The 27,017-nt window shown below is 36.2% G+C and overlaps 1 protein-coding gene across 1 annotated transcript in view; it reads right to left on the reverse strand.

The window, feature by feature from the left end:
- Nucleotides 1-26,884, reverse strand: part of LOC125680554 (DNA polymerase epsilon catalytic subunit A-like) — a 117,689-nt gene extending 90,805 nt beyond the window's left edge. Inside the window, exons 1-11 of the mRNA XM_048920236.2 lie at nt 26,781-26,884; nt 15,657-15,783; nt 11,808-11,888; nt 11,558-11,695; nt 11,097-11,251; nt 10,233-10,307; nt 6,033-6,165; nt 5,741-5,848; nt 4,246-4,356; nt 2,369-2,454; nt 1,966-2,085 (exon numbers count right to left, since the gene is read on the reverse strand). Of these exons, the coding sequence (XP_048776193.1) occupies nt 1,966-2,085; nt 2,369-2,454; nt 4,246-4,356; nt 5,741-5,848; nt 6,033-6,165; nt 10,233-10,307; nt 11,097-11,251; nt 11,558-11,695; nt 11,808-11,888; nt 15,657-15,783; nt 26,781-26,845 (1,199 nt within the window). The 5' untranslated portion in view covers nt 26,846-26,884. The remainder of the gene's footprint in view (nt 1-1,965; nt 2,086-2,368; nt 2,455-4,245; nt 4,357-5,740; nt 5,849-6,032; nt 6,166-10,232; nt 10,308-11,096; nt 11,252-11,557; nt 11,696-11,807; nt 11,889-15,656; nt 15,784-26,780) is intronic.
- Nucleotides 26,885-27,017: the final 133 nt, after the last annotated feature.

A 27,017-nucleotide genomic window follows, 5' to 3' on the forward strand; every position in this document is an offset into this window, starting at 1 on the left:
CATTCTTTATTCTAACTCGTATAGACCACATTCTTTATTAAAACTCGTAGAGACCACATTCTTTATTCTAACTTGTAGAGACCACATTCTTTATTCTAACTTGTAGAGACCACATTCTTTATTAAAACTCGTAGAGATCACATTCTTTATTCTAACTCGTAGAGACCACATTCTTTATTCTAACTCATAGAGACCACATTCTTCATTCTAACTCGTAGAGACCACATTCTTTATTCTAACTCGTAGAAACCCCATTCTTTATTAAAACTCGTAGAGATCACATTCTTTATTAAAACTCGTAGAGATCACATTCTTTATTAAAACTCATAGAGACCACATTCTTTATTCTAACTCGTAGAGACCACATTCTTTATTCTAACTAAGATAGACCACATTCTTTATTAAAACTCGTAGAGATCACATTCTTTATTCTAACTCGTAGAGACCATTCTTTATTCTAACTCGTAGAGACCACATTCTTTATCAAAACTCGTAGAGACCATATTCTTTATTAAAACTCGTAGAGACCATTCTTTATTCTAACTCGTAGAGACCACATTCTCTATCAAAACCCGTAGAGACCACATTCTTTATTAAAACTCATAGAGACCACATTCTTTATTCTAACTCATAGAGACCACATTCTTCATTCTAACTTGTAGAGACCACATTCTTTATTCCAACTCGTAGAAACCACATTCTTTATTAAAACTCGTAGAGATCACATTCTTTATTAAAACTCGTAGAGATCACATTCTTTATTAAAACTCGTAGAGACCACATTCTTTATTCTAACTCGTAGAGACCACATTCTTTATTCTAACTAAGATAGACCACATTCTTTATTAAAACTCGTAGAGATCACATTCTTTATTCCAACTCGTAGAGACCATTCTTTATTCTAACTCGTAGAGACCACATTCTTTATCAAAACTCGTAGAGACCATATTTTTTATTAAAACTCGTAGAGACCATTCTTTATTCTAACTCGTAGAGACCACATTCTCTATCAAAACCCGTAGAGACCACATTCTTTATTAAAACTCATAGAGACCACATTCTTTATTCTAACTTGTGGAGACCATTCTTTATTCTAACTAAGATAGACCACATTCTTTATTCTAACTCGTAGAGACCACATTCTTTATTAAAACTTGTAGAGATCACATTCTTTATTAAAACTCGTAGAGACCACATTCTTTATTCTAACTCGTTGAGACTACATTCTTTATTCTAACTCGTGGAGACCACATTCTTTATTCTAACTCGTGGAGACTACATTCTTTATTCTAACTCGTAGAGACCACATTCTTTATTCTAACTTGTAGAGACCATGTTCTTTATTAGAACTCGTAGAGACGACATTCTTTATTAAAACTCGTAGAGACCACATTCTTTATTAAAACTCGTAGAGACCACATTCTTTATTAAAACTCGTAGAGACCACATTCTAGGGCTTGAAGCTAACTTTTTATGTCACCAGTCCAGCCGGACTGATGGGGTATAGCATCAACCAGTCCGCAGAAAAAATTACCAGTCCGACAGAGTTTTCCAGAAATAATTAAACATATTCCATTAATGTTATCAAAATGAAATTTAACTCAATATGCCTCAGACAATAATGTAACACTTATGTGGGATTTATAATTTACGAATCAGATTCGTCTGATATCTACAGGTCGAAGTAGATATATGCCAAATGTGTGTATAAGATTCCATAAACTGTATATTTTCCAAAATGATGCTTTAGAAAATTAACCAGTCCCATTGGACTGACTAAAACAAATGTCAGTCAGTCCACCAGACTTATAACCAGTCACAGATTGACGGGTATATGTTAATTTCGAGCCCTGCATTCTCTATTCTAACTCAGAGAGATCACATTCTCTATTCTAACTCCTAAATATCACATTCTTTATTCTAACTCAGAGAGACTCCTTCATTTATAGAATGATCTGTGCTTACCTTAAACAATCCATGTGGACAGCCGGCCGAGACTTGTATTCTCCTTGGTTATCTTTCTGGAAACCGATCTCCTGTGACATGTCCATAGCATGAATAGCAGCTCTTGTCTCCACAAATGGCCTACAATAAGTAGCAAATGATGAATATTCATTCATGCAATGGCCTACAATAAGGAGAAAATGAATATTCATTCATGCAATGACCTACATTAAGGAGCAAATGATAAATATTCATTAATGAAATGGCCTATAATAAGGAGCAAATGATGAATATTCATACAAGAACTCTGTGTTGCATATGCACTGTTTTCAATTTCATTTTGTAACGACAGCTTAGAATCTATGCTGTAATTTCTTGGAATAGTTCATCAATAATTCATTTCACAAATAAAAACAACTTATACCAATCAAAGTTGTCTCCATTGTAAGTTACGAAAATCTGTGGCTTCACTTCCAAGACGTGGTCAAAAAATCTTCGAAGCAAACATTCCTACAATATATCCAAAATACATAAGGTCAATAATTATAAAATAACCAAGAAAAATACCCCACAACATCCAAATTACATAAGGTCAATAATATAAATTAACCAAGAAAAATATCCTACAATATCCAACAAGAGGCCCATGGGCCTAGAATCGCTCTTCTGATACATTGTAGAACAGGCAAAAATTCTCACTAACAAAGATTCATCAATTAACAAAGTTTGATGATGTTAAGTCAAATAGTACCTGAAAATTTAAATGTAACTGTCCAAAAGTAGGTCACGGTGACCTACTTTTGGTCGACACACTAAAGACTCAAGATGCATCAACTGACAAGTTAAATAGTATTCAAATATAGCCGTCAAATTTCAAAAGAAGGCCAAAGTGACCTACTTTTTGGTCGACACACTCCAAAGACTCAAGATGCATCAACTGAAAAAGTTTGACAACTGAAGTCAAAAAGTATCTGAAATATTCAGATATAAACGTCAAATTCCAAAAGTAGGTCACAGTGACCTACTTTTTGGTTGACACACTCTGAAGTCTCAAGACCCATCAACCGACAAAGTTTGATGATTGTAAGTCAAATAGTATCTGAAATATTCAAATATAGCCGTCAAAATCCAAAAATAGGTCACGGTGACCTACATTTTAGTCAACACACTCTGAAGACTCAACATGCATCAACTGACAAAGTTTGATATTTATAAGTCAAATAGTATCTGAAATATTAAAATACAGCCGTCAAATTCCAAAAGTAGGTCACGGTGACCTAATTTTTGGTCAACAAACTATGAAGATTCAAGATGCATCAACTGACAAAGTTTGATGATCCTAGCTTTCATAGTGTCCAAAATATGCATCTAAAATTGAAAATGTGAAATTTGAATGTCTGCAAAATTCAAAAAGTAGGTCATTGTGACCTACTTTTTTTTTTTTTTATAAATATGTTTCGAGGCCTCCAGATGCATCAACTTACTGGGTTTCATGATTCTAAACCTCTCAGTATCTAAAATAACAACCTAAAATATATTCATAAATGATTAGCCATAAAATTCAGAAAGTAGGTCATGGTGACATACTTTTCAAATGACGCACTTCAAGGTCCCATGATCCATCAACTGACAACTTTTAATGATCATAGGCTCAAAAGTGTCCAAGATATGCATCAAAATCCATTTAATAATAATTACCTGAGAAATTCAAAAAGTAGGTCACCATGACCTACTTTTGAGACAACATGATATTAGGTCCTAAGATGCATCAATTGACAAAATTTGATGATCCTAGTCCTTATACTAAGCAAAATATCAAAGTTTTAACAAAACAAAATTTAAGGTCAACTTTGAAGTGACCTTGAGACCACACCCTTTGCCCAAGGATGATGCCTTGAACATTTTTTTTTTATCTACAACCTATCTTCATCCTTATGCATATGTTTGGTGATAAGATGCCCAGTGGTTCTTAAGAAGAAGATTTTTTAGCAACCACTACTTTTGTTTAAATTTTCCTAATTATCTCCCCTTGTTAAAGGGTCACAACCCTAGTTTTAGTACAAATGAAAGCCCTTGTGCCAAGGATACCCTGTGACAAATTTGACAAAAATTGGCCAAGGGGTTCTTGAGATATAGCCCTTTTTCCAAAAAGTTGACGCACACCGCACGCCAGACATATGGCCATATGATTAGCTCTTTGAGCCTTTGGCTCAGAAGAGCTAAAAATACATATGGTCAATAATCATAAATTAACCAAGAAAAATATTCACTTAAAACATCTACAATTAAAATGTCACTGACCTCATCAGGTTCATTGAACACGGTGAAAAGCCCCTCAAATTCCGGACGCGGAGTGTATTCAAAGTCTTCCACGTCCTGGGCCACGATTTCTCTGTTACAAATCAGGAAACCCTGCAACATAACGATAATGTGGAGAAATTTAACAAACATCACCTTTTCTTATGTTCACAATCACATTGTACTTTACAAGATAAATAAAATAATAAATCTTGAAAACTAAGAATTTCTGACTGATACACAAAGCAGTTGATTATGTTGATGCTTTTTTGCAGAGAACTGGAAACACTTTTTGACAACAGTTTAGTGAAATGATAAATGTTGTTGATGAATCATATGTTGTTTACATCACTGACCATACAAAATAATCATTTTGATAACTTGAACTTACACCAAGACGTTAGTACACATGTAAACAATGTCATACGGTGGAATCAGGTCAATTTTGTTGAATTTGAGTTTAGTTTCATTGGGATGTAATGTCATGGATTTGGTGTCTGTACAGTGAAATAAAAATATAAATTGTGTATTTCATTGTGGTTTGAAATTTGTGGGATGAAATTGTATCCTCCACCAAATCTACTGATTCCTCAGTACAAACATATACAGCGAGAACTGCCTAATCTGACACCTGTGAAGCCTATTTAACTGGACATTCCATCTCTTATTTTCAGTCTCAATTTCATATTTTCATTGTTTTATACACTGTTTAATAAGACATACTATGAATTCCAACAAAAAATCTGTCTCCTAGTGTATGTCAGATTAGAAAGGTCTCACTTTTTGTAATATCTCCCAGCGTATGTCAGATTAGATAGGTTTCACTATACTTAATATCTCTCAGTGAATGTCAGATTAGACAGATTTCAATGTACTTAATATCTCCCAGCGTATGTCAGATTAGACAGGTTTCACTGAACTTAATATCTCTCAGTGAATGTCAGATTAGACAGGTTTCACTGTACTTAATATCTCTCAGTGAATGTCAGATTAGACAGGTTTCACTGTACTTAATGTCTCTCAGTGAATGTCAGATTAGACAGGTTTCACTGTACTTAATATCTCTCAGTGAATGTCAGATTAGACAGGTTTCACTATACTTAATATCTCTCAGTGAATGTCAGATTAGACAGGTTTCAATGTACTTAATATCTCTCAGTGAATGTCAGATTAGACCGGTTTCACTGTACTTAATATCTCTCAGTGAATGTCAGATTAGACAGGTTTCACTGTACTTAATATCTCTCAGTGAATGTCAGATTAGACAGGTTTCACTATACTTAATGTCTCCCAGTGTATGTCAGATTAGACAGGTTTCACTATACTTAATATCTCTCAGTGAATGTCAGATTAGACAGGTTTCAATGTTCAGCGATAGGTGGTTCTTTCTATATCAATCACTCAATCATTTTTAAAAAGTATTGATACACACATGACATATTAAACAACCTAACAATATAGTGGTAATGCTTGGTGGAATGGTCTGCTCAAAACCTACCTGTCCATCTATCATGTATGATATCATAATAATTTGGTCAGTTTGGGAGTCGGGGAATTTCAGCGGTAATTTTGTAGTCTCAATGTCGAAGGCTAGAACAACAGGATCCTGTAATGTATAGCCAAACTTTAGACTATAATTTAATACTCTTTCAAAATCTTTCAATACAATGCAAACAACTGAGGAGAAATAATCCTCAACACATCAAATGAATTCGCCGACAAATGATGCACAAATATGACAAAAATTTATGAAAATAAATTCTCCTCATCTAATACTATAAACACTTTACAGGTCTATCCACGAGATCCTCCCGATGCCGAATTTCTACAGGAAGTGAGCCACGTCCCCTCACGGTGTACCAGTGTCCTACAAAAATCTTCAAGTCGATGGACACACGCACATGGTAAGGAACATCATATTCCCTGCAAATGAAGTATAATGAATGACTGTAAACCAACATTTATTTGTGTGCGAGAAATTTTCGTGAGATTCCCAAGTACTTCTTTGTTGTGAATATTTCTTGCCATGAACCAGTCCTTTAATGCCTCTCATTTTTTGTTAAAGATTATTTCGATCGTGAAAATTAGTCACTGCAAACCAGTTTATTACTAGTAAATCATGAAATAAATTTGGTTTATAATACTGTAACTTCCTGATGTATTTCAATTGTTGAGAAGATTTTTAACAAGACGCCAATGGGCCACATCGCTCATCTGAGTCACCTTGGTCCATATTAGAAGACTTTACATATATATTTGCATGTAAAACTTTAGTCCCTATCATGGCCCCAACCTAACCCTGGAGGCCATGGTTTTTGCAAACTTGAATCTACACTATGTCAGAAAGCTTTCATGTAAATGTGAACTTCTTTGGCCAAATGATTCTTCAGAAGATTTTTAAAGATTTTTCCTATATATTTGTATGTAAAATTTTGAACCCCCCCCCCCTTGTGACCCCATCCTACCCCCAGGGCCATGATTTGAACAAACTTGAATCTGCACTATCTCAGAAAGCTTTCATGTAAATATCAGCTTTTCTGGCTCATTGGTTCTTGAGAAGATTTTTAAAGATTTTCCCTATATATTTGAATATAAAACTTTGATCCCCTATTGTGGCCCCATCCGACCCCCGGGGACCATAATTTTATCAAACCTGAATCTGCACTATATCAGAAAGCTTTCATATAAATCTGTTTTCTGGCTCAGTGGTTCTTGAGAAGAAGATTTTTAAAGATTTTTCCTATATATTTGTATGTAAAAAATTGATCCCCCTTGTGGCCCCATCCAACCCCTGGAGGTCATGATTTTAACAAACTTGAATCTGAATTATATCAGGAAGCTTTCATATAAATCTCAGCTTTTCTGGCCCAGTGGTTCTTGAGAAGATTTTTTAATGACCCCTACTCTATTTTTACCTTTCTTGATTATCTCCTCTTGGAAGGTGGCCTGGCCCTTTATCTTAACAATTTAGAATTCCCTTTACCTAAGGATGCTTTGTGCCAACTTTGGTTGAAATTGGCCCAGTGGTTTTTGAGAAGAAGTCAAAACTGTAAAAAGTTTACAGACAGACGGAGGAATACGGGTGATCAGAAAAGCTCACTTGAGCTTTTAGCTCAGGTGAGCTAAAACTTGGTCAATTTTTAGCAGTTTTTGTCCCATCCCAGGGTGCAAGAGTCCTGAAATTTACAATTTATGTCACCCTCATCTCAAAGATGCTTCATACCAAATTTAAAATAATTGGAATGGTAGTTATTTTAAGAAGTTAACAAGAGGCCCATGGGCCTAGAATCGCTCTTCTGATACATTGTAGAACATGCAAAAATTCTCATTTACCAAGATTCATCAAATAACAAGGTTTTAAAGACCTATCACATGATAGTGTATGAAGGGGATATCATACAGTACACTATTAGATTAGGCAATCAAAATAATTACAAAATGAAGTTACTTAACCTACGTGCATATCTGGGTAGTACATATTTCTCTTCTACATGTCCAAAAGTAGGTCACGGTGACCAACTTTTGGTCAACACACTGAAGACTCAAGATGCATCAACTGACAAGTTACATAGTATTCAAATATAGCCATCAAATTCCAAAAGGCCACAGTGACCTACTTTTTGATCGACACACTCCAAAGACTCAAGATGCATCAACTGACAAAGTTTGATAATTGAAGTCAAATAGTATCTGAAATATTCAGATATAAACGTCAAATTCCAAAAGTAGGTCACAGTGACCTACTTTTTGGTTGACACACTCTGAAGACTCAAGACCCATCAACTGACAAAGTTTGATGATTGTAAGTCAAATAGTATCTGAAATATTCAAATATAGCCGTCAAAATCCAAAAATAAGTCATGGTGACCTACTATTTAGTCATCACACTCTGAAGACTCAACATGCATCAACTGACAAAGTTTGATATTTGTAAGTCAAATAGTATCTGAAATATTAAAATATAGCCGTCAAATTCCAAAAGTAGGTCATGGTGACCTACTTTTTGGTTAACAAACTATGAAGACTCAAGATGCATCAACTGAAAAAGTTTGATGATCCTAGCTTTCATAGTGTCCAAAATATCCATCTAAAATTGAAAATGTGAAATTTGAATGTCTGCAAAATTCAAAAAGTAGGTCACTGTGACCTACCTTTTTTATAGATATGTTTCGAGGCCTCCAGATGCATCAACTAACAAGGTTTAATGATTCTAAACCTCCCGGTATCTGAAATAACAACCTAAAATGTATTCATAAATGATTAGTCATAAAATTCAGAAAGTAGGTCATGGTGACATACTTTTTACATGACACACTTCAAGGCCCCATGATCCATCAACCAATAACTTTTGATGATCATAGGCTCAAAAGTGTCCAAGATATACATCAAAATCCATTTAATAATAATTACCTGCGAAATTCAAAAAGTAGGTCACCATGACCTACTTTTGAAACAACATGATATTTGGTCCTAAGATGCATCAACTGACAAAATTTGATGATCCTAGTCCTTATACTAAGCAAAATATCAAAGTTTTAACAAAACAAAATTTAAGGTCAACTTTGAAGTGACCTTGAGACCACACCCTTTGCCCAAGGATGATGCATTGAACAATTTTTTATCTACAACCTATCCTCATCCTTATGCATAAATTGGCCAAGGGGTTTTCAAAATAAAGCCATTTTCCCAAAAAGTTGACTCACACCGCACGCCACACATATGGCCACATGATTAGCTCTTTGAGCCTTCAGCTCAGAAGAGCTAAAAATGTGCAATTGTTAACGCACAACAGAGGCCGACCAATTGCAATAGGCCACCCTGAGTGACCTAATAACAGAGTTTGACCCTGGTTTGGGACACTACAGAGAAGTTTAAGACACTACAGAGAAGTTTAAGACACTACAGAGAAGTTTAAGACATTACAGAGAAGTTTGGGACACTACAGAGAAGTTTAAGACACTACAGAGAAGTTTAAGATACTACAGAGAAGTTTGGGACACTACAGAGAAGTTTAGGACATTACAGAGAAGTTTGGGACACTACAGAGAGCGAATGGTGAACGCACGGTGAGCGAATGAAAAAATGGTAAGGTAGAATGTTTCAGGGACTGTACATAAATTATTACACATGTTTACCTACGCTGTTTGTGACATCCCAAACAAATGTCAAATTTTACGTAGGTTGTTTACAAAATGTCTGGGTGCAAAATTCCCAACAATACAGTAACATAAATAATGAATAATTGGAGGAGGGTTAACATGTACTAAATAGAACCTCCCCTGGCCTGTTGTTGGATTTGTATTCAACTTGTGTGTTTTCCATCTCAGGGATAGAAAATACACAGCTCATTGAATATCAATCATATCAAACCACAAACCATAGGAGATCCTATATTTAGACAGTGTAAATTATTAGTGTTGAATGGGCAGGCCACTCTAATCTAGGGAAAATACATCAAAACCGGAGGACTCTTCAATGTGCAGTGTGTAAAGGACTCTTACTTTGACAAATTCTGCCGATGTGGTTCTTAAGAAGAATAGTTTTCCTATATATTTTAAGTAAAACTTTAAATTTCTATTGCAGCCCTTTCCTCTTTCTAGGGATCATGGTTTGAACAAACTTAAAACTATACTATATATGAAAGCTTTCATCTAAATTTGGCTTTTATAACTACTTCAGTGATTCTTGATTTGTATTTCTATGCAACCATACAATTTCCACTTTTGCCTGATGATCTCCCCTTGGAAAGGGGTATGTATCACCCTTCATTTCTACAAAATTGTATCCCATTTACTTAAGGTTACTTTGTGTCAAGTTTGGTCAAATTGGCCATGTGATTCCAGAGAAGACGAAAATGTGAAGTTAACAAAAACTGGTCAACAAATTTCAATCAGAAAACCTCACGTGAATCTATGACTCCAGTGAACTAAAAAGGAAATATAATACATTATCCTATATTACTATTAACGTTTAAACCTTGAAACATTCACCTTATATCAATAATGTTTTCCATCTGATTGGAAGCTTTGTTTTCAGAACTGTCCACATCTGTTCCAAGTAGGTGGCTGCAAATAAGAGATTGAATAATGGATTACAAACAAATACATACACCTACACCACAGACACTCCTTCATTGTAAGTATTTTGCTAATTTTCAAATATTCTCCTCACCCACCAATGTCTACATACACCTACACCACAGACACTCCTTCATTGTAAGTATTTTGCTAATTTTCAAATATTCTCCTCACCCACCAATGTCTACATACACCTACACCACAGACACTCCTTCATTGTAAGTATTTTGCTAATTTTCAAATATTCTCCTCACCCACCAATGTCCTACAGTTTTTGCGAACGTGCTTACTATGAAGCAAGGCATAGGCTTTGCTGGATTGTTCTCAATTTTCCAAACATCTTTGACTTCTGTGAAATTTTTAGCTAAGAAACGCTGAGTAGATTTCCTAAGAATACTTTATAACTCACTATTATTCTCCACTTACTTCTTAAGATCTGTTAAAATTCACTATTATTCTCCATTTACTTGTTAAGATCTGTTGAAATTCTTCTCTGGAATATTCTCATTTACCTGACCAACATTGCTGACCTCTGTGAACTTACTTGCTAAGATCTGTTGAAATTCTTCTCTGGAATATTCTCATTTACCTGACCAACATTGCTGACCTCTGTGAACTTAGTTGCTAAGATCTGTTGAAATTCTCCTCTGGAATATTCTCATTTACTTGACCAACATTTGCTGACCTCTGTGAACTTACTTGTTAAGATCTGTTGAAATACTTCTCTGGAATATTCTCATTTACCTGACCAACATTCGCTGACCTCTGTGAACTTACTTGCTGAGAAGTGTAGTGTAAGCCTCACTGGACTGTTCTCGCTCTTTGTTCTTACGAACAGCTGGGTGAATTTCACGCCTCACTTTTGTGAGTTCATCTACTGATAGAAAGGACAGCTTGAGGTATTGTCTCTTTAGTCCCACCAAATGATTTGGCTGAAAACACAAAACAACAGTCAGGGACACTTTCCCGATCAAATACCTATACAAGAAAATTTTTACCCTCCCCCCATCTCAGTTTCATATTTTGTCAATTTGCCTTTCTCAGAAATAGAGAAATATAAAATTGAATGAATATAAATTCATTAAATATTTCATAGTACCAAAATACACCTTTGGGCCAATTCAAAATTGGACAAAATCATTTTCAAATACACCTGGATGAAAATATAAGAGTACTTAGACATTCTATTCAAACTTTCTCCAAGCAACAATGCTTGTCACCATAAAAACACCGTTTACCAAATCTAAATCTTCTTTGTACACTGTCTCTACGGTGGCCAATTTTCCCGAGAACTTCTTGGTCAAATAGGATGCTACCTCTCTCTCACAGCCAGGCTTTGTTGCCACAAAGAAATATGGCTTGAACGGTAAAGTTGCCTAAAACAGATAAGGACATTGTTGTGTAACAGTACACGCTTGTTGACAGTGAATGAGGACAACAGGAATTATGCAAAGCCCTACGGATATACATTACTGAATAATATATTACCTTGAAACGAGAACCATCTTCCTCCAGAAAATAGTAATCCACTGCACTTATCAACTGCTTATTTTCATCCAAAATGTCTGCCTACAAGTACCATGTGTAACACATGTAATTCAGTAATTAGGATATACATTTAACACACTATGTGACTCTATTGACTGAGATAAGCATGCACCCTGTGTGATTCTATTGAGATAAGCATGCACCCTGTGTGATTCTATTGAGATAAGCATGCATCCTGTGTAATTCTATTGAGATAAGCATGCACCCTGTGTGATTCTATTGAGATAAGCATGCACCCTGTGTAATTCTACTGAGATAAGCATGCACCCTGTGTGATTCTATTGAGATAAGCATGCACCCTGTGTGATTCTATTGAGATAAGCATGCACCCTGTGTAATTCTATTGAGATAAGCATACACCCTGTGTAATTCTGAGATAAGCATGCACCCTGTGTGATTCTATTGAGATAAGCATGCACCCTGTGTGATTCTACTGAGATGAGCATGCACCCTGTGTGATTCTATTGAGATAAGCATGCACCCTGTGTGATTCTATTGAGATAAGCATGCATCCTGTGTAATTCTATTGAGATAAGCATGCACCCTGTGTAATTCTGAGATAAGCATGCACTCTGTAATTCTATTGAGATAAGCATGCACCCTGTGTGATTCTACTGAGATGAGCATGCACCCTGTGTGATTCTATTGAGATAAGCATGCATCCTGTGTGATTCTATTGAGATGAGCATGCACCCTGTGTGATTCTACTGAGATGAGCATGTACCCTGTGTAATTCTATTGAGATAAGCATGCACCCTGTGTAATTCTACTGAGATAAGCATGCACCCTGTGTGATTCTATTGAGATAAGCATGCACCCTGTGTAATTCTATTGAGATAAGCATGCAACCTGTGTAATTCTATTGAGATAAGCATGCACCCTGTGTAATTCTACTGAGATAAGCATGCACCCTGTGTGATTCTATTGAGATAAGCATGCACCCTGTGTAATTCTATTGAGATAAGCATGCAACCTGTGTAATTCTATTGAGATAAGCATGCACCCTGTGTGATTCTACTGAGATAAGCATGCACCCTGTGTGTGATTCTGCACAGCGATTCTTTTGAGATAAGCATGCACACTGTGTGATTTTACTGAGATAAGCATGCACACTGTGTGTGATTCTATTGAGATAAGCATGCACCCTGTGTAATTCTGAGATAAGCATGCACCCTGTGTGATTCTACTGAGATAAGCAGGCACCCTGTGTAATTCTATTGAGATAAGCATGCACCCTGTGTAATTCTGAGATAAGCATGCACCCTGTGTGATTCTACTGAGATAAGCAGGCACCCTGTGTAATTCTATTGAGATAAGCATGCACCCTGTGTAATTCTACTGAGATAAGCATGCACCCTGTGTAATTCTATTGAGATAAGCATGCACCCTGTGCGATTCTATTGAGATAAGCATGCACCCTGTGTAATTCTATTGAGATAAGCATGCACCCTGTGTAATTCTATTGAGATAAGCATGCACCCTGTATGTGATTATATTGAGGTAAGCAAGCACCCTACATAAACAAGAGATGTTTGTAAAATATATATCCCCCCCCCCCCCCCCCAGTGCAAAATTGAAATTTATGCACATGCATTATTTGATTGATAGTAGTATCACCAATTCGAAATATTGAGCAGACAATATCTTCAAATGTCAGGGGTGGATTGACCAAGTGACCTAAAAATCAATAGGGGTCATCTACTCCTTATGCTGCAGTCTTCACGAAAACTCAGTGGTCCGAAGACCGAGGCCAGTGAATTTTAGGGTCAGGTCAGTGAAAATAAAAAATTCGTAAGTCCGATGGCCTTGTAGACTTTTTGTGAGTCACATTAAATATAATGTTGGATTTAGTTATCTAAACGTCTTATTTACTTAAATTACCATCAAAATAAAACAATAAATAGCACATAAAGTAACATCGTGGTTTGTTTATTTCTTTAAAGAAAAATAACTATACTTGTAATTGTCAAGATAACTTGTACGTTGATCACGTGAATATTCAATGAACAACTTATTGAAACAACAAAAATGGCCGCATTCTGTATCGCAGTGGGCGCACTTGTTTCAGAAATCCCGGCGACGACCCGGTTTACTTTTAACATGTGACTTTTTTTTAACCCGGTTTGTCTTGCGAAACGAGTGGGAAATCGAATATATATCAAAATGTAAAAACAAAAATTATGTATTTTTCAAAGAACATGCACCCAGTGATTCAGTGATAGAGGTAAGCATGCACCCAGTCATTCAGTGATAGAGGTAAGCATGCACTCAGTCATTCAGCGATAGAGGTAAGCATGTACCCAGTGATTCAGTGATAGAGGTAAGCATGCACCCAGTCATTCAGTGATAGAGATAGGGGTAAGCATGCACCCAGTCATTCAGTGATAGAGGTAAGCATGCACCCAGTCATTCAGTGATAGGGGTAAGCATGCACTCAGTCATTCAGTGATAGAGATAGGGGTAAGCATGCACCCAGTCATTCAGTGATAGGGGTAAGCATGCACTCAGTCATTCAGTGATAGAGGTAAGCATGCACCCAGTCATTCAGTGATAGAGGTAAGCATGCACCCAGTTATTCAGTGATAGAGGTAAGCATGCAGCCAGTCATTCAGTGATAGAGGTAAGCATGCACCCAGTCATTCAGTGATAGAGGTAAGCATGCACCCAGTCATTCAGTGATAGAGATAGGGGTAAGCATGCACCCAGTCATTCAGTGATAGAGGTAAGCATGCACCCAGTCATTCAGTGATAGGGGTAAGCATGCACTCAGTCATTCAGTGATAGAGATAGGGGTAAGCATGCACCCAGTCATTCAGTGATAGGGGTAAGCATGCACTCAGTCATTCAGTGATAGAGGTAAGCATGCACCCAGTGATTCAGTGATAGGGGTAAGCATGCACTCAGTCATTCAGTGATTAGGGTAAGCATGCACCCAGTCATTCAGTGATAGGGGTAAGCATGCACCCAGTCATTCAGTGATTAGGGTAAGCATGCACCCAGTCATTCAGCGATAGAGGTAAGCATGCACCCAGTGATTCAGTGATAGGGGTAAGCATGCACTCAGTCATTCAGTGATAGAGGTAAGCATGTACCCAGTCATTCAGTGATTAGAGTAAACATGCACCCAGTGATTCAGTGATTAGGGTAAACATGCACCCAGTGATAGAGGTAAGCATGCACTCAGTGATTCAGTGATAGAGGTAAGCATGCACCCAGTCATTCAGTGATAGAGATAGGGGTAAGCATGCACTCAGTCATTCAGTGATAGGGGTAAGCATGCACCCAGTCATTCAGTGATAGGGGTAAGCATGCACTCAGTCATTCAGTGATAGAGGTAAGCATGCACCCAGTCATTCAGTGATAGGGGTAAGCATGCACCCAGTCATTCAGTGATAGGGGTAAGCATGCACTCAGTCATTCAGTGATAGAGGTAAGCATGTACCCAGTCATTCAGTGATAGGGGTAAGCATGCACCCAGTCATTCAGTGATAGGGGTAAGCATGCACCCAGTGATTCAGTGATAGAGGTAAGCATGCACCCAGTCATTCAGTGATAGAGGTAAGCATGCACCCAATGATTCAGTGATAGGGGTAAGCATGCACCCAGTCATTCAGTGATTAGGGTAAGCATGCACCCAGTGATTCAGTGTTTAGGGTAAGCATGCACCCAGTGTGATTGAATGATGGACAAGCTCAAATTTGCAATTATTGGATTTGGGCACAGTGTTTCACAAACACAATTTGTTTAAAGCTGATTTTGAAATCCTACATACTGACACTGTGAACTTACTGGGTGCATGTTGATGAGCCATCCTGTTCTCTCCTTCGCATCCTTGTATCTGTCAAATCCAAACTTGCTGTCCACCGCATCACCAGCCACGGCCCGCTGTAATCTTCTATCTGATCCTTCATCACGTCTACAAATAAGAAAAAATATTTTTAAACAAGAAATATGTTTTAGAAACATATATGCCCCCTCCTGGTAATATTGAAAAGGATTAAAACTTCACAATTAGAATGTCTGTAGTGATAGTGAAGAATACAGGTCAACCACTGGTCAGGGGCAACCACATTAATAAGTTTGATCTCTCAAGATACTGAGCAGACATTTCCAAATAATCAGTCATTCGAGTTATGACCTTTGACCTCAAAATCAACAAAAGTAATCTACTGGTAAAACCAGTGTACTAAATTTTATGTATGTCAAGCAAATGGTTATCAAGATATTATGCAGACAATATCTCATGTCCAGTCTTGTGATCTCAAAATTGATAGGGGTAATTATTTACTGCTTAGGTAGAACCAGAGTACCAAGTCTGATGAATGTCAAGCAAAATATTCTCAAGATAATGAGCAGACAACATCTTCCTATGTCCAGTTCGACCCTTGATCTTGTGACCTGAAAATCAACAGGTCTCTTTAGGAGTAACCACTTTACTAAGTTTGGTAAAAGTCAAGCAAGGGGTTCTTTAGATATTGAGAGGACAAAACTTGGTCTTCAGACAGGTGCAAAACAATATGCCCTTACTTTTCAAAGGGAGACATTACAATATCTAGCTGGAAGAAAATCTTATACATAAAGGATTATTAACATAGCCTGACAATGCTACACAATGAATGACAATGCTACACAATGAATGACAATGCTACACTCAATGACAATGCTACACACAATGAATGACAATGCTACACAATGAATGACAATGCTACACACAATGCATGACAATTCTACACACAATGAATGACAATGCTACACACAATGAATGACAATGCTACACAATGAATGACAATGCTACACACAATGAATGACAATGTTACACACAATGAATGACAATGCTACACATAATGAATGACAATGCTACACAATGAATGACAATGCTACACCTAATGTCAATGACAATGCTACACACAATGAATGACAATGCTACACATAATGAATGACAATGCTACACACAATGACTCACAATGCTACACATAATGAATGACAATGCTACACATAATGAATGACAATGCTACACCTAATGTCAATGACAATGTTACACACAATGTATAACAATGCTACACATAATGAATGACAATGCTACACACAATGAATGATAATGCTACACACAATGAATGACAATGTTACACACAATGAATGACAATGTTATATACATAAATTAAAACAAATTCTTTTGCTGTTGTGCTATTTTCACCCATGTAAGCAGATGGCACAACACAAGGCATAAGTAATATTGGTTAGTAAATTGTCTTAAACAATAAAATGCTTTCTTTGTTGTTTCATCAGGTGATGAAGGTAGCTAGCATTGCAGAAAAAATTCATAACCCACAAAGAAAGATACATTATTATTTATATTTCTATGTTTTGTCTTTGAATATAAACTAGACTTAAGTACTAGAACATCATATTGTTGACCCATTCATTATGGTAAACGTAACAGCCAATGCACCATTTGACCTTGATGACGCTCCAAATTTGGTAATGATTACACAGACAGGTGGTACTAAAAAACCAGATCGAACTAGTTTGCAACAAACATACATTCATTGTCACAGTTGAAAACAATGTCAATCTCAATAGAAATATAAGAGAAAAGATTCAGTGAATGCACATACTGTAAATGGGGAAATGATTGCGGTGGTTTTAATTTCGCTATGTTTACGGTTGGGGATTTTTCCGCGAAATTAAAACAACCTCAATCATTTTGCAAGTGTGACACAATACGTTTTAAACAGTTATAAAATTTGAATTCCGCGAAAATAAAACCATCGCAATTGGACCAATATGAAAAAACGTGATCTTTTAGTACCGCAAAATTAGAACCGCTTACAGTATCAAAATATTAAATCAGAAAATTTTTAATTACAGATAGCTTGAAAACAGTCTCATAATGCAAGTTGTGTCTAATAGTATATTTTGGCCAAACTTCCATGTTCAAAAGGAGTATAACTCCTAGAAAAAAAAAACTAACTAGAGATTGGAAAAGAGGCCCATGGGCCACATTACTCACCTGAGTCACCTTGGTCCTTATCTGCAGACTTTCCATATATATTTGCATGTAAAACCATAGTCCCTATTGTGGCCCCAACTTACCCCCAGGAGCCATGATTTTAACAAACTTGAAACTGCACTATCTCAGGAAGCTTTTATGTAAATCTCAGTTCTTCTGGCTCAATGGTTCTTGAGAAGAAGATTTTTCAAGATTTTCTCTATGTCCCTTAAAATGCCTATACTAATTTTTACATATTATATACATTGTATCATCAAATCTTTTATGATTAAACCAATTAGTACTGATTTGAGAAACTATAATATTTCAAGGTGGTAATGTGATTCACCTTAAAGAAATCTTTTAAATGATAAAGACAATAATCATTATGATAGTTTTGGCCTCACCCTGGAACCAACACCCTTACCTACTAGGATCATGAAATTTACAATTTTGGTCTTAAAAAAAATTATTTAAATGTTTTACATATGTACACTCTATATACCAAGTTTGGCCCTGCTCTGGAGTCAGAATCATGAAATTTACCATTTTGTTAGAGGCCTTCCGGCTCTACATCACTATGCATTTAGTCTTTCTTACACATGTGTGGTTGTAGAGTAGATTTATGAAAATTGGTCAATTTTTGCCCTGCCCCAAGGGTGCAGGAGCAGGGCCTGGGAAGGGAACACGTCCAGTGATTTTTCTACATTTTTTACAAGGATCCTGTGGCTTTCGAATTGGGAAAAACTGCATGTCGACATTTCAGTCAAATTGGGAAAATTCAATTTTATCGTAAATAAGTTTTAAAATCATATGAAACATTATATTATCTTTATTTTACACATCTAATTTTCTTTAACCTTCTAAAATTTCAACTATTCTATCCAAATCATCATTACCATAACTCTTTGTTAAATCTTATGTATATAATTCACATCGAATGTTTATTTTTTTCAAATATGTTTTCCTTTCATAATTTTATTATTGGAAAAAATGCAAGCTAAATTGGGGGGAAAATGACAATTTTTAGGAGGGGAAAGAGTCGAAATTCAGACCCAAAATGGGCCTTTAAAAAATCACTGACGTCATACACCATATGAACATTTTCGTAAAATGGCACAATGATGTACCGCGCCATGCGGCACATCCCCAAATATTCCTAGAATTGCGCGCATGCATGATATCGGTAACATTTCTCAACATTAATAAAAACTTCCGAGACTTCCCCCACGAAAATCAACATGCCGACACGGACGGCAGATGCAACATAACATTTTTTTCCTATGGTGAATCAGGTACAGGTCCCAAGGAAGGTTGATTGTGAAGTGTTTTACGCTGTTTCGGCAATATTTCAGCTATGACGGCATTAGAGATGCCGATTCACAAGGTATGAAAAGTGATGTGGAGTCGACAAGTTGGAATAATAGGGAAAAGTGAAAGTTCAATGGATGATTTATGATATGAAGCACAGAACATGTTTTGTACTTTTTGTAAAACAAAATCGAAAAGAGAATACGTTTACACACGGATGTGCCACATTCAAGACATCTTGTTAATAAATCAATTAGGAATCCATTTGTTTTATTTGCACCAATTTCATTAGAAATATGACCATTTTAATCATTTACAGCAACACAACATAATGTATCGATCATTAAAATTGCTAATTTAGTGTACACTCTCAGGGCCCCATAAATTTTAGAATAGCCCCAAAAAAGAAAGGCCGTCCAAAGACCACCTGGAGGAGGACCGTTGAAGCAGAAATGAGAGAGGTTGGCATGACCTGGGGTGAAACTGAAAAGGCAGAGAGGAGTAGAAGAAACTAGTCCTTGCCCTATGTGCCCACAGGTGCAACAAGGACTAGGGTCAAGGTCTCAGGGCCCCATAAATTTAAAATAGCCCCACCATTTAAAAATGATGGGCAATCGGGAAAAAGAATTTAATCGATGATCGGATTAATCGGATGCACCTTTTCGATTGATTAATCGAAAAATAATCGAATTTTATTCATTTCAAATTTATGGCATAAATATATTAAAGTTACTTTATTTTTTACCCTAAATATTAAATTAATTAGAATAAAATCATTAGAGATTTGAAGTTAACAAGAGGTACTGTGAGCAATGCTCACTAAGAATACCCCCCGCTTACCCCAATCTCCCAAAGGATGTTGGTAATAGGTATAAACTACCTCTTTTCTGAGTGTAAAAAACAAATGGCATGACAAACCGAACCATATTGCTACTTCGATGTCCAGTGCGCATGACCTTTGACCTTTTGACCCCAAAATCGATAGGGAACATCTTCATCCCATGGGTAGTCCATATGTATGATATGGTGACTGTAGGTGGTAAGGATAACGCTTTAGAGCCCGGAAACCATATTGCTACTTCGATATCCAGTGCGTTTGACCTTTGACCTTTTGACCCCAAAAGCGATAGGGAACATCTTCATCCCATGGGTAGTCCATATATATGATATGGTGACGGTAGGTGGAAAGGATAATGCTTTAGAGTCCGGAAACCATTGCGTCTACAGACGGACGGACGGACAGACAGACAACCCGATTCCAGTATACCCCCCCCCCCCCCCAACTTGTTGCGGGGGGTATAAAAATATTGTTACATTAGTATAATAATATATAATTTTACAGTTACTGTGTCAGTTATTCTGGGAATTTAAAAAAAAAATAATTTTAGTTACTGAATCAGTTATTCGGGCAATTCTTTTTTTAGGTCATTTTCGCCGCCGTGAGAAATGTTGAAGTTTGTCAATCAGATTGTACACTTATACAAACTCCCCCTTTCTGACTTTGAAACGAATACACATGTAGATGTTTACAGTATACTTGCATATTGTTCTTTGAATTTCTAGCTCCATTAGGTTTTCTTCTTTGGGGGAGTATTGTTGTTATTTCCATCAACACATGCTTTACGTTTTGTAGCAGCTGCCATAATGTTTATTTCAAAGCACTAAAATGATCGAGACTCTGTGTAGATATAGACTATGCAAACAAACGTAGTAATGACTATAGCTTGTTTATTATAAAAGTAAAAACCAATGACGGACAGCTCTAAAAATTTCGAAATGTCAAATAAGCGAAAATCGGAAGATGTACAGTGAAATCGAAAGGCGTATTTTCGGCCCTAAAATCGTAAGCCTTACGACAAAATCGTGAGGGTTGGCAGCTCTGTAGTTATCAAGAAGCTAAAAATTGTTCAATCGATAACGAACAATGCAAGGTGATCATCACCAAGTCTACTCTGGTGACCTAAAAATATTTCCTTATTTGACAATAATTTAATTCTTATTGTATCCTTGTCTCTAATTGGTCAAATTCCAATTGAGGAAGGCAAGTTATTTTTGTATAACCTGGTTTGGTATGGGGACATACCCCCTTGACAACCAGATGCCGGAATTATTTTTTTCTTTCATAGCAGCACTGTTTTCTGTCTTCTATGGAATAGAATGTCAATGTGTACAATAAGATACTTCGGTTTGATACCCATGTTGTTTTCTCGTTGTCAATATTAGCATCTACTTGTACGCAAATCACTGTTGTAAAACATCTTTCTCTGTATGTATGGTCGAATAATAGATTAAAACAAAGATATTATATTCAAATTAATGATTTGCCAAGTAAGCATTACCTTTTGAAATACATTTCTCACTGGGGGAAAGGGGAAGGGGAAAGGGGAAGGGGAAAGGTTCTTTCATTGCTTGATCCGTCTTTCAACAAAGCAAACAAACATTCATACATCACATGACATCAGACACATTGACATGTGGATCGCGATTTGTCACTTGCTTACATATTTTCTTGTGTCGGATTTACTATTAGCGACAACGTTGCATACAAGGGTAAGTTTTCATGTAGTAGAAGTTTTCAGAGTTAAAAGACCCAAATTATTGCATTTTCTGTTATTTGAAGATTTATTTTGGGCAGGCCTAAACAATGCAATTTCCCGTATTTTCTCAATCTGTCGGAGATGAGCGACTTTAAAGTCGATCTCAATCTCTAAAGGGCAGCGAAATACGCATTGCATGCATAGTCTACACATATTTTCTCTCATGACAAACTTCACTTTCGATACAATATTTTGATAAATGGCTAGGCTCCGTAGAACTAAGATTAAAGATGGTGACCTTCATAGCTAGACCATCACTTCGTCATTGTTGCTAAGTGAATCATTGCGCAGCTCAGTTGACTTGTATTTTTCCAAGTTTATGTACATTTTGATAAATATTTAGAAGGTTAGCATCTTTGTCTCTTGCATTGAATTATAAGGAATGACTTTAATTCTGGGGCAAAGTTATACGAGTATAACCTGGTCTGGGTCAGTTTACAGGGTTTGACACTAAGGCACGTCCGACCGACCGAGTCTAGTAAATGATAGGTCCGGTCGGGTAAAATGTCGATTTACTAGTCCGACTGGTCGTGTTAAATAATAAACAAGAAACTACCAATCTTGAACTGTGTGGTGGAATAATCTCTATTTTCAGTTCTAATAAATAAGTCGCGGTCGGCAGTGATGTTTTACGACATCTACTCGATGTTCATTTAAAACAGTTTATTTGAATTGACTATAATAAAGTGTTTATCAAGTTAATAAATTACGTCGTAAACGTTTGTCATTTACATGAAGTATTTATTTCTGGAAAGTTGGTCAGGGCTAGTGGATATAAAGTCAGGTCTAGTAAAAATCATTTGAAGTAGCCCGACTGGTCTAGTGCTGAAAAAAGTATATGTCAAACCCTGGTTTATACTTTTTTATAATCCGTTTCGAGAATTTATATAGAGCGTAAACTGACCCAAACCAGGTTATACTCGTATAACTTGCCCCAGAATTAAAGTCATTCCTTAAATCTATAATTTCCTAAGAGCAATATTTACCCACACAATTAAAGACACCACCTCTCTTCTTCTTATTCCTCCTTATTAGGTGGTGTACGATTTTTGTTTCAAGATTAACATGTTCTTCTTGGACCATCCAACTTTGACTGGGATTCATTTGGGCAACATGGATTTGCTTTTCCGAGAACATGAAGAAACCCCAATTCTTACTTTTGCCAAAAGACATAGCATGTTTAATTCAGTTTCTAGTTATGTTTGAGTGGAATCGCATTGTCAAGGAATTAAGATGCAACTGACGTATTTCATAACATATCATTTCAAATAACATTTCCTAACCGATATCATGCACTTATAATTAATCATGTCGCATCATTATTTATTTGTGTGTGTGTGTGGGGGGGGGGTGTAGTCAAAGGAAAAGTAACTTAGCCATTGTAAAAAAAAATTTAACATGAAGAATGTTATTTTGCTCAAATTTTTCTCCCTTGGGTGAATTCATTTCATCAGTTCCGAGACGACATTCCTAGGATTCAGTACCACTATAAAAAAAATAGCGGAAATGGGAATCGGCCAATATATCTCTTACTTTGCATGCAAAAATAATAGAAAAGCAGGCCCCCAAGGTTCTATATCCCAGTTAAAAATACACGCAAAATTTTAGTCAATTTCATTTTTCAGTTTAATGACGTACACTCTTGGTCTCATAACAACTGGCCAGCCGGGAGGCCTCATAGATATACAACGTTCATAATCGTTTATTCCTTCATAAATTAACTGTATGAATTTATATTTCATATCTGTCAACCAATTACCACATTGGAAAACAAAGTATGTGTGGGTATATGTGCTAATTAATTGGTAAGTTGGCATTTAAAGGTGTTTACAGCACTTAAACACCTACACATTTCTTTTTGTTTCCAATTCATAACTTCTCATATGAAATGTAGTGTAATTGAAATTTTATCTATTTTTCAAAATTTTCATGCTAAGGAAAAATTTACGACCAAATATAGAAATACATTCTGTATACAACATCATGAAGACTTCAGTGAAAATTTAAGGCCACAGTTTTTTTTATTTCTTGGTTTACGGATCCGCCGACCCTAATTTCTGGGGAATTGGAAAAAAAATAAAATGCAAATTTCTACTTTTTTTTTAATTCCGCCGATTGTACCCAACATGTCAAATCGAAAATAAAAATAAAATGCATTTTCAATTTTATGAATAGAAAATCGTGAAACACAAACCCATTGATTTGTATTTGGTAATCACTATTCGTTTTGCGAAATATTTTTATTCCATATTTTTAAAAACCATGTAAACAGATATGGCCACGTACGATGACAGTAACGATACCTAGACGAAACAGATGCCAGATGACATTTCATCACGAAAAAAAAAAGAAAAAGAATTTGATGGAAATAAATATTTCTCATACAATTGGCGGTATTCTTGCTGCTAACATAACACAAAATGCAGTGCTATTTCGGTGTTTAAAGATGAGAGGAAGGTACAGTTGTTAGCAACTTTACTAAATTGGATGTTCTATCGTTAAAGTGATAATGTCCTACGGACCCTGTTTGAGTGCGGTGAGGGCCTGTACCGAGACACAGTTAGATTATTCCAACTAGTGGCTTTATACCACAGCAGTACATGTCATAATAAATGTATTTGAATACATGTACATGCATCTCTGTCGTCAAAAATCCAAATAGAGAATAGAACAGTGTGAGAAATTGTTAGATGCTTTTGATATTATAATGAACGCCTGTAAAAAAAAAAATATGACCAGATAAAACTCAGAAAGGTATGCATATTTCTCGTAAATTAGTATACCTTGTGTAGTTGTGGAAAGAATTTGAGTAGCAAATAAAAATGAAAAAAAAAAAAAACAAGAGGCCCATGGGCCACATCACTCACCTGAGTCACCTTGGCCCATATCTGAAGACTTTCCATATATATTTGCATGTAAAACCTTAGTCCCTATTATGGCCCAAACTACCCTTTGCAAACTTGAATCTACACTATGTCAGAAAGCTTTCATGTAAATGTCAACTTCTTAGGCCCAATGGTTCTTGAGAAGATTTTTAAAGCTTTTTACTATATTTGTATGTAAAACTTTGGACCCCCCCCCCCCCCCACTTGTGGCCCCATCCTACCCCCTGGGGGCCATGATTTGAACAAACTTGAATCTGCACTATGTCAGAAAGTTTTCTTGTAAATGAGAATGTGGTTCTATTTATAACAACGCGAAGCAAGAGATTCAAATAAAAACACGTGTATTGATACCTACAGTTATGGCTATTTCAATCGTTTAAGCAATATTGTCTTAAACAAAAAGTTTTCCGAACTTGATCTACTATCAATAAACGTAATTTGTGGTGTAAATATTACAATTCCGGATGTTTATCAATACAGCAGTATGAGATCGCGTCATTTCATTTGTATCCATGTACACCATAACAAGATGCAGTGATTTCATTGGATGTTTTATTTATAGTGGATTGCGTAATGGTCTAATGAGCCCAACTTTTATAAAGCGACTGATGTCAAGGGTTAGTGCGAGGTAACAAATCAATAACCCTTGACTTGTGAAGATGATCTTTAGTAGGCCTAACAGCTTTTCTTTTACCGGAGATCGCTCCCGCCTAATACTTTAAACGGTCCATGCAGTTTTATCACACTCATTTACATATTTGGATCTGTGCGATATTTTTTACTTTATAACAAACATTTAAATGACTCCGCGTCAAAAGAGTAAAGCTCAAGATCGGACACTGAGACATCAGACATTCTGGTCCGGTGTAAAAAATGACGCACTAGACCTGAGGCACTGTACATTGGTCAGGTCCGACGTCTTTCACTTAGACTGTATTAATTAAGGACTAGTGATTTACCTGTTACATTAACTTAAGGGTAAAATTTTGATTCCCTAATGTGGCCCCAAACTACCTCTGGGGGCCATGATTTGAACAAACTTGAATCTGCACTATGTCAGGAAGCTTTCATGTAAATCTCAGCTCCTCTGGCTCATTGGCTCTTGAGAAGATTTTTAAAGATTTTCCTTATATATTTCTATGTAAATCTTTGATCCCCTATTGTGGCCCCAATCTATCCCCGGGGGCCGTGATTTGAACAAACTTGAATCTGCACTATGTCAAAAAGCTTTCAGGTAAATTTCAACCCAACAGTGGCATGATAGTCACCAGTTTGACGGTGGCTGCTTAATTTAATATAGATAGAATGTTCTATCGCTAAAATGATAATGTCCTACGGACCCGATTTAACGATAGAATGCGTCCTATATACCTGCAATGTAGCAAAATGAAAATTGCACACAGTGCATGTTTCGGTAAAATTATGTAACACATCACTCATATGCATTTGGAAAGTTATCTTAACGACCCACTTGGGCCGTTCTTATTTGCAAATTAGGTAAGCGTTCGTTTTTGGAAAACAGCATGCAGCAGGGTGTTCCGATGGCAGTTTCCGGTAAAATGGCAGTCAGTTCGAATCGAGAAAAGTGACATTTCAAAGTGTTGAGTTTACAATATTATTATACGATTTTTTACAGTGTTAAGGACTTACAAATTACCAATGAGGTTAGTTGTATATAAATTTAACTTTGAATGTACGCATTTATTCTTTGATAAGTTTAAAATCGTTTTGGAGCGATTCCGCAATTTTCTGCTACATTACGGGTATATGGGAGGTATTCTAACTGTGGTGAGGGCCTGTCCCGAGACACAGTTAGATTATTCTAACTAAATTTAATACTGGTAGAAGTATAAGAAATTTGAGCACTTTTAAATATCTTCTTTTCCCGTGAAACACTAAGAGGTGTACTCCACAGGTGTTTTTCTCGATTATACGGGATATATGTACTCTCGCTAGAGAGAAATAATAGCGTTTTAGGCCTAGCGAGAATATCTTGCTCTAGGGGAAGTGTTCCCAATAACCGGGTTTATCAGTTGAATAACAAAGCATGATTTCATGGTAATATTTTTTCGTGAGAATCATTCTACTCTATACTTTCCTATATAGTTTTACATTTATTTCAATATCCTACCCTGTATTGTCTGAATCATTATCCGCTTTTGGTCTAGTATACTTTCCACTGTTCTGCAATACCATCTTGAACTGAAGTAGAAATAAACAAAATATTTAGCGCCAAAATTTTTCAAGAAAATGCACAAAACCGAAATGATTTGATAACTGTTAAATATAACCAAATAAATTGATGTTGCTTGCATGATTATATATTTCTTAATTTGAAATATTGATATAATAAGAAAAATAAAATATA

The sequence above is a fragment of the Ostrea edulis genome, chromosome 2 (assembly GCF_947568905.1).
Source record: "Ostrea edulis chromosome 2, xbOstEdul1.1, whole genome shotgun sequence".
NCBI lineage: Eukaryota > Metazoa > Mollusca > Bivalvia > Ostreida > Ostreidae > Ostrea > Ostrea edulis.